Source organism: Alosa pseudoharengus, unplaced genomic scaffold, assembly GCF_046254945.1.
Source record: "Alosa pseudoharengus isolate Yale_2024_CS ecotype anadromous, Long Island Sound unplaced genomic scaffold, YU_APseudo_1.1 YU_APseudo_1.1_scf_6, whole genome shotgun sequence".
Taxonomy (NCBI): Eukaryota; Metazoa; Chordata; class Actinopteri; order Clupeiformes; family Clupeidae; genus Alosa; species Alosa pseudoharengus.
The window spans coordinates 16061166-16074251 of NW_027468848.1; the positions used below are offsets into that span (position 1 = coordinate 16061166).

The 13086-nt window shown below is 41.4% G+C and overlaps 1 protein-coding gene across 1 annotated transcript in view; it reads left to right on the forward strand.

Annotated features, from left to right (window-relative positions):
- frmd3 (FERM domain containing 3) overlaps positions 1-13086 on the forward strand; it is a 44304-nt gene that overhangs the window by 16013 nt on the left and 15205 nt on the right. The window contains exons 2-9 of the mRNA XM_076269950.1: positions 961-1065; positions 1941-1983; positions 3157-3235; positions 7791-7888; positions 10063-10186; positions 11017-11104; positions 12704-12792; positions 12966-13029. Of these exons, the coding sequence (XP_076126065.1) occupies positions 961-1065; positions 1941-1983; positions 3157-3235; positions 7791-7888; positions 10063-10186; positions 11017-11104; positions 12704-12792; positions 12966-13029 (690 nt within the window). The remainder of the gene's footprint in view (positions 1-960; positions 1066-1940; positions 1984-3156; positions 3236-7790; positions 7889-10062; positions 10187-11016; positions 11105-12703; positions 12793-12965; positions 13030-13086) is intronic.

Below are 13086 nucleotides of genomic sequence, written 5' to 3' on the forward strand. Positions count from 1 at the left end.
TAAACACTCTCCCACTGATACACTACACACTCTTCCCCATTGATACACTCACACACTATACCTTACACACTAAACACTCTCCCACTGATACACTACACACTACACACTCTTCCCCATTGATACACTCACACACTATACCTTACACACTAAACACTCACCCACTGATACACTACACACTACACACTCTTCCCCATTGATACACTCACACACTATACCTTACACACTAAACACTCTTCCACTGATACACTACACACTACACACACTCCAAACACTCCCATTAACACTCACACTACAATCTACACACTCCAAACACTTCCAGTACAGTAACGTGCATGCTACAAAGTACACACTCCCATTAACATTCACACTACAAACTACACACTCCAAACACTCCCATTAACATTCACACTACAAACTACACACTCCAAACACTCCCATTAACACTCACACTACAATCTACACCCTCCAAACACTCCCATTAACACTCACACTAAAATCTACACCCTCCAAACACTCCTATTAACACTCACACTACAAACTACACACTCCAAACACTCCCATTAACACTCACACTACAATCTACACCCTCCAAACACTCCTATTAACACTCACACTACAAACTACACCCTCCAAACACTCCCATTAACACTCACACTACAATCTACACACTCCAAACACTTCCATTAACACTCACACTACAAACACTCCCACTGTCACTCATGTGGACTCATGTGAGTAAGTATGTGATTGTACACCATTTGCCATCCAACTGTTTGTGCTCTTTCTGTGATAATGATGGCAAAAGGGATGATGATCATGTTGATAACAATATTGCTGCTGCTGATGATGGCGATGATGGCAATGCTACTGGTGATGAAGAGTCACATTGGATAGAGTAATAATGAGAATCTTGATGTGAGTGAAGATGTTGGAACAAGATGTGTTTTTCTTTTCTTTCAGAGGGAAACTAAAGGGCAGTTCCTACTGGACCATGTCTGCAACCACTACAATCTCATGGAGAGGGACTACTTCGGCATCAGATATGTGGATCCAGAGAAACAGAGAGTACGTCATATCTACTGATCTGTCTGTCCTTCACACTTAAACACAGACCTAGTACCTATATCTCACATAAAGACGCATGAAGAGAACATGCGCTGATACACATAATACCATCATGTGTGTGACGCATGTGTTAGATTTCTTTGGGCATTCTCACCCACTGCCCTCCGCAACAACTTGTGTTCCAGCAATGTGAATCCTGGGGTCTGTGTGCTGATGGCTACTGGCCTGTGTTTGGGGGTCTGGTGGCTCTCTATAAAATATAGCTTGCATTCTATATTCTGACAGTTCTTGCTTTTCATATAACAGGTTACCATGACAACCACTCCTTGTGTACTGCGGTGTGTGCGTGTGTGTGTGTGTGTGTGTGTGTGTGTGTGTAAGATGTCTCTGCACTTAGAATGTTAGAGTAGAATGTTACCCAGCAGCTCAGCAGTGAATTATTAAATGCAAGTATGTTGTCATATTCATATTTGTATGAATCTGCGCGATTAGTGAACACACATATACATACATACACACACACACACACACACACACACACACACATCCACACATACACACACACACACACACACACACCCAAACACACACACACACACACACACACACATACACACACACACACACACACACGCACACGCACACGCACACACACTTGCATACATGTGTTTTGAGTGTACCACACGCTGGCCACATGTTTTTACATAATTGTGTGTCCTGCTATTACTCCTCTCATCTTATCCTTTCTCTGTGTGCGCTGTTGCTCGTGTGTGTGTGTGTGTGTGTGTGTGTGTCTGTGTGTGTGTGTGTGTGTGTGTGTGTGTGTGTGTGTGTGTTTGCATGTGTGCATGCGTGTGTGTTTCTCTCTTTTGCAGCACTGGCTGGATCCCAGTAAACCGGTAGTGAGGCAAATGAAATGTAAGTGTCCTCCTGACATCACCCGTTTCACTCCGTTCATGACCCTGTCTCTCGGTTTTTGTTATGGTCTCTTCCCACACACATACACACTCTCTCAATCTTTAAATATATTTTTATTCAGCTCTTGAGAATGATTGCATCTTGAGATTCTTGTGTAATATTGAACACATCTGAATATTCTGACAATGTAGGACAGGTCCTGGACATCTTATGGTCCCAGCTTTGCTTTCATTATCTCTTTATTGGCTGTTTTTGTTTTTTGCCTTTGCTGTTGATATGGTGACAGTGATGATGGAGAATTGTGACTTGAGTAGATTAGCATGTCTCATTCTCTCTTATGTTCCATGAGGCTCCATCTCTCCACCCTGAGCTGAAATGAAGAGCCCATTATGGCCCTCGGTGTGAGAGTGGCAGAGATGATGGGAGAGGGAGAATAGGACAGAGAGGAGAAAGAGATGGAGATTGGAAGAGAATGTTTTAGTTAGTATGGGGGCTTTAGGCATTGAAGAATCACCCCGTCATTTGAAGATAAGATGAGTGGTGTGTGTGTTTGTGTGTGTTTTGTGTGTGTGTGTGTGTGTGTCTGTGTGTGTGTGTGTGCGTGTGTGTGTGTGAGAGAGAGAGAGAGAGAGAGTTCATGTGCTGGGTTGTGTTTATGTAGTGTCTCAGAGAGAATGTTAATGTGATAGAGGGCCTGGGGGCTTAGATGTAAGCTTCTCAGCTTGTTTATTATAAAGTACTGTGACTTTGTGTGTGTGTGTGTGTGTGTGTGTGAGAGAGAGAGAGTGAGAGAGAGAGAGAGAGAGAGAGAGAGAGAGAGAGAGAGAGAGAGAGAGAGAGAGACACACACACACACACACACACACACACACACACCATGACTCCTTCCCTCTGGTGGGGTTGGGCCTGCCGGGTCTCAGTTTTAATGTCACTCCGTTTTATCTCAAAAACACTCATCTGTCTCTCCTCAGTCCCACGCTCTCTGGAAGATTTCAGTGTATTATGCCAAAACTTTTTATCTTTTTCCTCTTCATTTTTGTCCTATATTCTGACATTGTGTGTGTGCATGTGTGTGTGTTTGTGTGTGCGTGTGTGTATGTGTGTGTGTGCGTGTGTCCGTGTGTGTGCATATGTATGTGTTTCTGTGTGTGTGGGTGTGTATTTGATGTGCAGCTCAGCAGCCATATACCATGTGCTTCAGAGTAAAGTTCTACCCCCAGGAGCCAATCAAGATCAAGGAGGAGCTGACGAGGTAAAGTCTGAATGATTCCTATTGGCTGACCTGACAGAGCATTTCCTTATGTAATCCAATGTCTTTGAGACGCTGACGGCAACTTCTCGTCAGACAGGACTTCTCTCATCGCTCGTGTGAAATCTTTGCCTTTGCTGACAAACAAGAGTAGCTATCTTCTGTAAACACTGATCTTGGTCTTTGCTCGCTCTGAAGGGGATTCATGTTCATTTCTCCCATCTCTTGTTTTTGTCACCTCAGGTAGTCCACAGGCACAATGTGATTAGAGGACAAGTATGGGTTCATTGAGTTATATATGGATGAGCAATGACTCTATATCTACAGTCATTGTGTATGAGTGAATGATGGATTAAAGGTGCTATGTGTAGTTTTTTGTCAGTTTAAAACATTCAAAGAAATGACAAAGAAATAGCAATAGAATGTGAAGCAAGTAATCGTTTTGACATAATGTACAAAACGCCTGTTAGGCTGTGGGCCTGCCCGCCTTCTATATGCTCTGTGTTGCCCAGATGTCCTCATAAGTTCGCATGCAAACCAGCCAGTGCTGGGCCAGCTCTCTTGAAACAGCACTTGCGTTGCGTTGTGTTGTGTGGTGCTGTATTGAATGCAATGCAAGTCAGTGGAAGAGTACCATGTGGCTGCGTTCAAGACAACTCAAATCCTACAGAGTTGCACATAGCCCCTTTAACCAACACAGTAGTTTGTCAGCTTACAAGTAAATTAGGCAGGTAGTACACTGATGAATGAAGGGATATCAGATAAATCATCAATCAGAGAGTGACATACACTACCATTGAATTTGCCAAGACATTAAGCAAATGTCACTTTTGAGTAAAGCTGTTATTATACTGAAATAATGACCCAAATAGCACTATTCAGAAAAATAATTAGCTTTTTGTATGCATGGAAAGATTATGGACTCTTCAACCACATCCACATGCCCTGGTCATGCCAGTAATATGGATCTGCTCTCTCTCGTCCCTCAGCAGTATTTATTCAGTACCTCAGCACAGCAGTATATTCATTTTATCTGTGCCTGAGCTCATCTGCTAAATCTCCTCTCATCCAGCATTCATACATATCAGTAGTATATCTCATCCTGCTGTGTGAATTGTGTGCATGTATGAGAGTGGGTGTGCGTGTGTGTGTGTGTGTGTGAGAGAGAGAGAGAGAGAATGTTTTAAAAACTTAAATCTCCCCATGTGCTATTTTTCTGTGTTGTACGTACACATACACACACACACACACACACACACACACACACACACACACACACACTCTGTTGGTTGGATCATCCTTCTTCTGACTCAAGGCAGCCTCTTTCATCTTGCTGTAATTGGAATTTTGATATGCACTTTTGAAAGCTTCTGCTGAAGTGCATGAAACTATTTTTACAGTTTTGTGTCAAATATACTTTGCTGTTTGAGTTCACATTTTTCTATTGACTTTGTGGCTTTGAAATGTGAAGGAAAGTACTGCCACTAAAGGCCTGAGACTTTTAGCACTTAAGTTTCTCACTAAACCTAGTTGAGGTTATTGATTTTGGGTGAAAGGAATTGTGGAATTGCATAGATATTGTGCATATTGTGAAGCACAAAGGTCTTTGCTGTGTGTAGAAAACTCAAAAACTCTTGAAATATGTCAGGAAGGAGGTTAGGACAGATGTATGGTATGCAGAGCCGGACAGTAACGGAGTACATTTACTTGAGTACAGTACTTGAGTACAATTCTGAGGGATCTGTACTTTACTCGAGTATCATTTTTGGGGAGTACTCATGACTTTACTCAAGTACATTTGTGTAAATATTGTACTCTTTACTCCACTACATTTCTATCCATAACCGTGAGTACCCGTTACTACTTCTAAAAAAAAAGGAAAAAAGAAAAATCTCGGAAACCCTCAATTTGTTGTTTCCCTCTCAAACGTGATTGGATTGTGCAGGCACCACTGATTGGGACAGCCTATCAGCAATCACCTTCAGCTTTCCGCCAAAGTCAACTCCATGGTCAGATTTAGATAAGAGACGAAACCATGGACGAAACAATGGATGAAGACGCAGCAGGTCCATCACGGTAATGTGCCAACCGGTGGCCCCACCTCGCCAGACTATTTCAATTTAATGATAGTTTTCGCTTCAAGTATTTCAATTACAAAATAGTATTTTGTATTTGAAATACGTATTTGAAATACATGTATTAGAAATACTGCCCATCCCTGGCAACATGGTAAAAAGATGAGGTATTAACAGGTATTAAGGTATTAACATTAACATTTTTCATAACTCCATGTAGGACGTTTCATAAATGTAAGCACTGTGGCAGTAGTAATGCAATATTTAGAAAATGTAGGCTACTCTTGTACTCTTGATACTCAAGTACTTTTAAAAACAAGTACTTCAGTACTTTTACTTAAGTAGACATCTGACTGTGGTACTTTTACTTGTACTTGAGTAAAATTTAGCAAAGAGTATCTGTACTTTTACTCAAGTAATGAACCTGTGTACTCTGTCCGCCTCTGATGGTATGGGTAGGTTAAGATACATGTCAGTACCAGAGCACTAGATATGTATGGCCTCTAAAGGTATATCTGTCTCCCGTTGATGCAGACTGTACATACTGTATACCATCTTCAGTGCAGACTCGTCTGGACTCACCAATAGAGACAGCATGATGGACTCTCCTACTTTTTAAGAGGAAAGAAACTTCTCAGAGAAGTGCCATATCTATGTAGTTTACAATTTAGCATTGTAGCAATCTGGCCGTAATCTGATACATATTAAGTTTTTAAACAAAGGCCTCCATTTTATTGTTTTTGCCCTTCTACTATTACTTCTTCAACATCATCATCATCTTTCTCCTCCTCCTCCTCCTCCTCATTCAGTTCTTTATTTGCATTGCTGTGAATTTATACAGTGAATTGGGAATGCATGTGTACACACAGCAGCTTTCCTTCTCTCCCTCAGTGCTGAAGTATCATTGGGTCATTTTCAGTTGTTTCCTTGGTGACCAAGGCAGAGGAGTAGCATTGCCGTGTATATCAATCCAATGAAGACTCATTCTCTCACGGGTAGAATATGGGGATACACAATTATAGCCTGCACCCTAAAGCCACCATCGCACACTTAAGTGCTGATGCCTGGACTCTCTGTGTGTGCCCATTCCCCCAGTGGTCATGTTTCTATGTGCCCCCCTCTTTTTTCGCCCCTATTCCAAATGCCAGGACACTGTGTGACTAAGTCATCTGGCCCACTCTCCCAGCGGGAAGTGTGTTTGCCAGCAAAACTGAGAACGCTCACATTCCTTTTTTCATCTCAGCTCCACCCTTTCTTATTCATCCATACAGTATATCCATCCATCAATCCATTAATATATCTATCTATCTATTTATCTTTTTATCTATCTATCAACCTTCTGTAGAAAGAGAGGGGTAAACTGGATGAAATGTTCAGTGGCTGTATTTTAAGTGCTAACATCCTGTAAGGCAGGTGAAAGCAAGGCATGATGTAGCTGAGCAGCAGAGAGAGGGGAGAGCTTTTCCTGTAAAAGCCGTCTGGCGATGTTGTGGGAGAACAAGGGAAGCAGGGCAACTCTCTCCCTCTATAATTTATGCCCAGAACAGCGAAAACAGGAGACTGCACCGGGAGAAGCAGGGATCATTCTCTATTTAAGTGCACAGCATTAGCAGACATTTTTTGGTCGAAACAGCTATTATTCTTTTAACTGTTCTCATATAAGAAACTATTTCATACACATTTCAGACGTTGGTATTTTTTTGGAGAGAAAGACCAAATAAAAAATAATAGAATATAGACAAATATATACTTGTAAATGCTGCATTGTTTGGATTTCTTTGATTATATATTGAGTAAATTATCTTTCCATATTTTTTATGATGTCATGTCACCTCTATGGATATACAGTCTACACATTTCCCCTTGATTTTAGCTTCTAATTTACTAGGGCTTTTAAACAGTTTACTTATCAGCATTATGTAACAGATGTGTTAAAAAAAAAAAAAAAACACTAGCTCATCACTGGTCTTCTAAGTGTAGTCTGCAGCTGAGGGAGCAAATTACAGTATTATCTCTGTCAACGTAACTCTGTAATACCATCACCATAGAAACAGATCTTTGTGGTAGCTGTCACCACGGTAACAGTTCTCTCTGTGGTTGAAGTCATCGCTATGGTAACCTCCTGAGCAGACTCAAAGACTCTTATTTGCTGATGGATAAAAACATGTTTTATATTTTTGGGGAAAATATTGATGATGATCACACTTACAAGGACAACAACACACAATGTGTTCACAGTGGGTTTTTTTTTATTTTTTAATTTTTTTAAATAAGATTAAACTGTTTTGGGGAAAAGCCTTTTATTAATGTATCATGTCAGCATGTTGGTGCCATCTGTCTCTTTTCTGAAGGCAAGAAGGTGTATCTACTATGTTACAGAATATCTTGACAATATTAATTAATTAAATGTTCGGCTTATCACAAATAAGAAATGTTTTCATGCTCAGATCCTGTTTATTGTAACCTCAACTGTGTATGCTTAGGTACCTCCTGTACCTGCAGACCAAGAGGGATATTTACCATGGTCGTTTGCTGTGTCCGTTTGCTGATGCGGCATACCTTGGAGCATGTATTGTGCAGGGTGAGTTTGTGTTTTTGTGAATGTGTTTGTGTTTTTGTATGTCCACATTGATGTACATGAGTGTGGGGGCTAATGTATTGCATATTTGGAAATAAGAGCTATGGATTCCTCTAGATGTATAGAAAAATGTGAATTCACAAAGATTTCACTCAGTTGTTCTATACACAAGGTCAAATGAAGTCAGTTTAGATAAGAGTGTAAAGTGGACATCAAGTTATATATAAGAATAGTTTGCTTAATTTTTAATGTAATCTTGCTTAATTTTTTAATGTAATCTTAACAAAACCTCAATGCACTTAGTCATTCACATCAGCTTGTATCACATCACTTGTATCAGCATATTTATTGACATTCATAGACTTATCACACTAACAATCAGGGCCTGAAAACAGAATGATTTTCATTTTGGTTCGTTCTGAGCAAAAACATTATTTTCCAGTGTTCCAAGGCCTCTGCTCTAAATGGTAACCGGTTAGAATGTTCTAGAAGAACAGTTAATAATGTTCCTTTAAAAATGACATTGTCTTTACAAATTGATTTATGGCCGGTGGCACAATAATATATAACCTTTTTTTGCCCAACAGCCTTAAATCTTAAATCAAAGCACATTCAATATCAAGGCTAACTGTTAAAAACACTGTGCTTGAATTCAGGTGTGGGGCAAGATTTGAAAGTAGGCAAGTAGGCCTATGCTATTACTGTAGATCTTAAAAAATGTCTGATAGCTTAACTTAAGGCACAGAAAATGTCCTTGCTTTAAGCCCTTTAGTAGCCTAACCAATGTGTGGTGCTACTAACTGCATGGCAAGCCTATAGATATTTTCCTAGCGTCTCTGGTAGCCTATGCTGTTTTACACAATGTTTCAGTAATTTAGGCTACATACTTGGAAAAGGCAGTTAGATAGTATTGGATATGAAAATCCTTTTTATCAACTAGTATACAAGGGAGACGCTGATTCATAAAATCTGACTAAATTCACCCTATAAGGCAGTGGTTCAGTGGTCCCCAAAAAAACATAGACCAAGTCTCGCGACCCCCTTCTCTCTAACCGGTGGAATTTGGTTTCGAAATGTTATGAGATGGGCATTGGAAGCAGAGACAGAAAATGTCTTATCTCATAGGTAGGCTACATGTATGTCAACATCAAAGGCATTATGTCAATGGCAGCCTTTGACTAAAAACCTTTACAAAAATGTCTTTAATCCAGACTGCAAAGGATTTCGCGACCCCTCCAATATTTTTGGCGACCACCCTGGGGGTCCCGACCCCCAGTTTGAGAACCACTGCTATAAGGGCTCTGGGAAACGCTGTGTGGGCAGGTGACTTTCCAAGCCTATGGAGTTTTGAATAATATTCAAACAAAGGTTAATCTAAAAGATAAATACCATTATTAACCGGTTATTTAAAATTGAAAATAACATTTTCACTCCGGAACAAGTGAAATTGGTTTTGTTCCCGTTTCCAGATACGTTCATCCAAAAATTTTGTTTGTGTCCAGTTTTTGTTCTTTGAAACGTTTCTAATGGTGACAATTATATTTTATCTTATTTTTCCCTTTGTTTATTTATTTAAGTCTAAATTAATATTAATACTACACAGTCCTTTAAGTCAGAGGACTAAGCATTTCCCTACATGATATTGTACTATTATTATTTGGAGTCATCTGTCATTTTTACAGTAGTGTGTTTAAATTGGTATTAGGTAATTTGAATTCCTCTGATTGGAGGTTGGTAGGTTTGCTGGCACTCAGTCTTAAGACAGATCTCAGAATGTCAAACTATTAGAAAATCACTCAGAACCGATGAGTTACAGTATGAGGTAGAGTGGTTCTTTGTGTCCCAGAGACAGGATGGGGCTGTAATTCGATCTGTGACTCATCGCTGCTGTCCACTCATGGCCAAGTCTTATCCATTATCAGTTTGACCACTCAGATGAGCATGACGGGACAAATTTCCCTTGTTAGGTTGCTAATTAAGTGAGCATTTGGAGTGGCTCATTACTGAGCGGTAACCAGGCTAATTATGAAACGCTAGCAAGGGGCACACCTCTCTCCCTCTCTCTCTACTCTCTCCCTTTCTGTCTCTAATCTCTCTCCCTCTCTCTGTCTAATCTCTCTCTCTTTCTCTCCTTTCCCACCTCTCTTTTCTTCCATCCTTTTCTCCTCTCCACACAGCTGAGTTGGGTGACCATGACGCAGATGAGCACCCAGAGGACTACATCAGTGACTTCAAGCTCTTCCCCAAACAGACCCTGAAGCTGGAGAGGAAAATCATGGAGCTCCACAGGAATGAGTTGAGGTGAGGGAACCCAGCAGTTAGAGCCACACCCAACGAGCCGGTATACAACTAAGACCCAGGGCCCTAACTATAAAGGTGAGACACAGCCATCCTCACAGGCCTAACTCCTGACCAAAGGTGACTTGTAAGTGCAACAAATGATCTGTTTCCTTCTACAAACTTTAACCATGACCTCAATTGAGACCAGATTTGAGACTGATTTGTAAGTTGGCACATTCTAAATACTGCAGGCCTGACAGCCCATGCATATAAAGCTTGATAGCTGGCAGGTATGTGTAGATTAAAGACAAATACTATGTTTTGTTTGTGTGGGTGTGTGTGTGTGTGTGTGTGTGTGTGTGTGTGTGTGTGTGTGTGTGTCTGTGTGTGTGTATGTGTGTGTGTTTGTATGAGAGAGAGAGAGAGAGAGAGAGAGATCATTATGATATTGGGTTTCAGAGCCGGTTTACGTCACCATGGCTTATCCAGTGTCACTTTGGGAGTGTGCTTGACAGCTCTTTAAATAACATCAGTAAATACTGTGAGAACAGGAGTGCAGAGCAGCCTGACGCTCCAGAGTAGTCACTATCATTTCCATCTTCTGTGCATCTCTGTGTTGCACCAAAAGGAAATATTGCTGACTTAAAGACACCCTCGAGATACTTAGTCAATTCTTTGTTCCATTTTAGTTTGTTAAAGAATGTATTTCCAGTTGGCTCACCATGCATATTTATGTAGACTTTATGATCCTAAGAGTTGTTCTGGTTCCTCCTCTTGAGTATGGTCTTAAGACGCTGTGTTTGTCACGTGTGTGTGTGTGTGTATGTGTCCCCCCCCCCCCACCCGAGCAGAGGACTTAGTGCTGCCATGGCTGAGCTCAACCTCCTCCAGAGGGCACACACACTTGACACATACGGAGTGGATCCACACCCCTGCAAGGTACGCCACACCTGCTCCAGCGTGAGGAGATGTGCCTGGAGGGGATAAATTGTGAATTTTCCGTACATGGATTAAGCCTAGTCCGAAACCTTCAATGGAAATCTCATTTAGTCTAGTACTAGGCTCAATCCATGTGCGTGAAACTGGCTGTTTTAGCATTTAGTAGCAAACTGTAATACTGCCTGTGCCATGACTGCACCAGCCCAAAGACATATTTTCCTCAAGGGAACCCAAAACACCAACGAAAAATGCACTAATGGTTGACCATACCATAAATTGTTGCACTATATCATGAACATGAGCGTGAACCATTTTAAAGCTCCTCATCCAGTAGCTGTTATTGATCCACTGCTGGTGAGATTGGCCTGACCACACATTCTTTCTGTCGTCCGTTCTGTCTCGGACTGGGTTTGCATGACCGCATAAAGCTGAGGGGGAACCAAATCCCTTGTGAGTGTTAACATACTTGGCCAAAAAACTGCTATTCTGATTCTGATTAAGATGATCCTAGCGAATACTTAATCTGTTATGTTAGCACACACCCATATCTGTGCCTCAAAGGCCTGTCCTTATTTGAGGGCCTCGTTAGAGACGCGATCCCTGTGTCTTGCCAGAGACTGCCTGGCCCTGCTGTCTCAACTCTCAGGCATATTTAAGATGAGTGTGAAAAGGGAGCTCTTCTGGGAATTTGATAGACTGCGTTCTACTTTTTGGCCCAGCATACACAGCAATGCTTAGTACCCTTGCACCTGCCAAGTATCCAACACTTAGTGTGATTGTGTCCGGCTTCCTCTTTTATTTGAAGTGTGTAAACAACATAGGTATTGTAATGAGTTTGCTCATTATAGACCATTTCAATCTGTTCCTAGAGGGTTTCCATTCAAAACCAACGCAGATACTTTGAAATGAAAATGAATCAGACGTTTGCATAATGCCCTACAAAATGTCGACTCTAAAAGTTGTTTTTTACATTTTTGTTTGTCCCCAAGTTACCTTTAGCTCAATGTTCTGTCAGTGCCACCTGTTTATGCAGTTGAATAGATCTATAGATGTCTTTGCATCTCTGACACATGTGTGCGCATGTACACACACACACACACACACACACACACACACTATTCTTTACTCCCTGTCAGTTCCTTCCCCACCTTTCTCAAGTAGACTATTGTTTAGTCCTCACTTGGCTCCTGTCTCTCCCACATGCATCTCACTTCATCTCCCAGAGGCCCTCAGATGCACATGAAGTAGTCCATCCCCATTTATACTCCACCTTTTGTCTCCATATATCCTTGAACACCCATGCACATCCTCTTGTTCCCCTTTGCTCTCTCTTTTGCTCTCCTTCTCTCCTCCTTTTTCTCTCTCACCATCTCTTTCTCTCCATCCCCATCTCTCTCTCTCTCTCTCACTCTCTCTCACTCTCTAACAGACACACACACACACACACAAAACTGTTTTGTTCAGGCTTTTGACTTCTGAAGTTTACAAGCTTCAGCAATTCCCACATTCTCTCGTCTTCACAAATGACCCTCTGCTAAAGGTTCTGTTTGTCCTCACACATCTCTCCCCCGCCACACCTTGTCCGTCTTTGTGCTTTAGGATTTCACAGGAGCCACTGCCTTCCTTGGATTCACTGCCCGAGGCTTTGTGGTGTTTCAGGGGAACAAGCGCATTCACCTGCTCAAATGGTAACCTCCCAACTCAACCCTCCAAATGTGTGTGTGTGTGTATGTGTGTGTTTGTGTGCGTGTGTCTGTTTCTGTGTCTGTGTGTGTATATGTGTGTGTGTGTGAACTTGTTCATGTGTATGTGTGGCAGATCGTGCTGATTTTTTTTTGTGTGTGTGTGCGGTATATTTCAGGGCTGATGTCAACAAACTCAAGTTTGAGGGGAAGACGTTTTATGTGATTGGTCTGCAAAAAGAGGTAGGCTGCGTATTGATGCCGATAGTCTCATGCACAATAACTGAGAATGTTTGCATT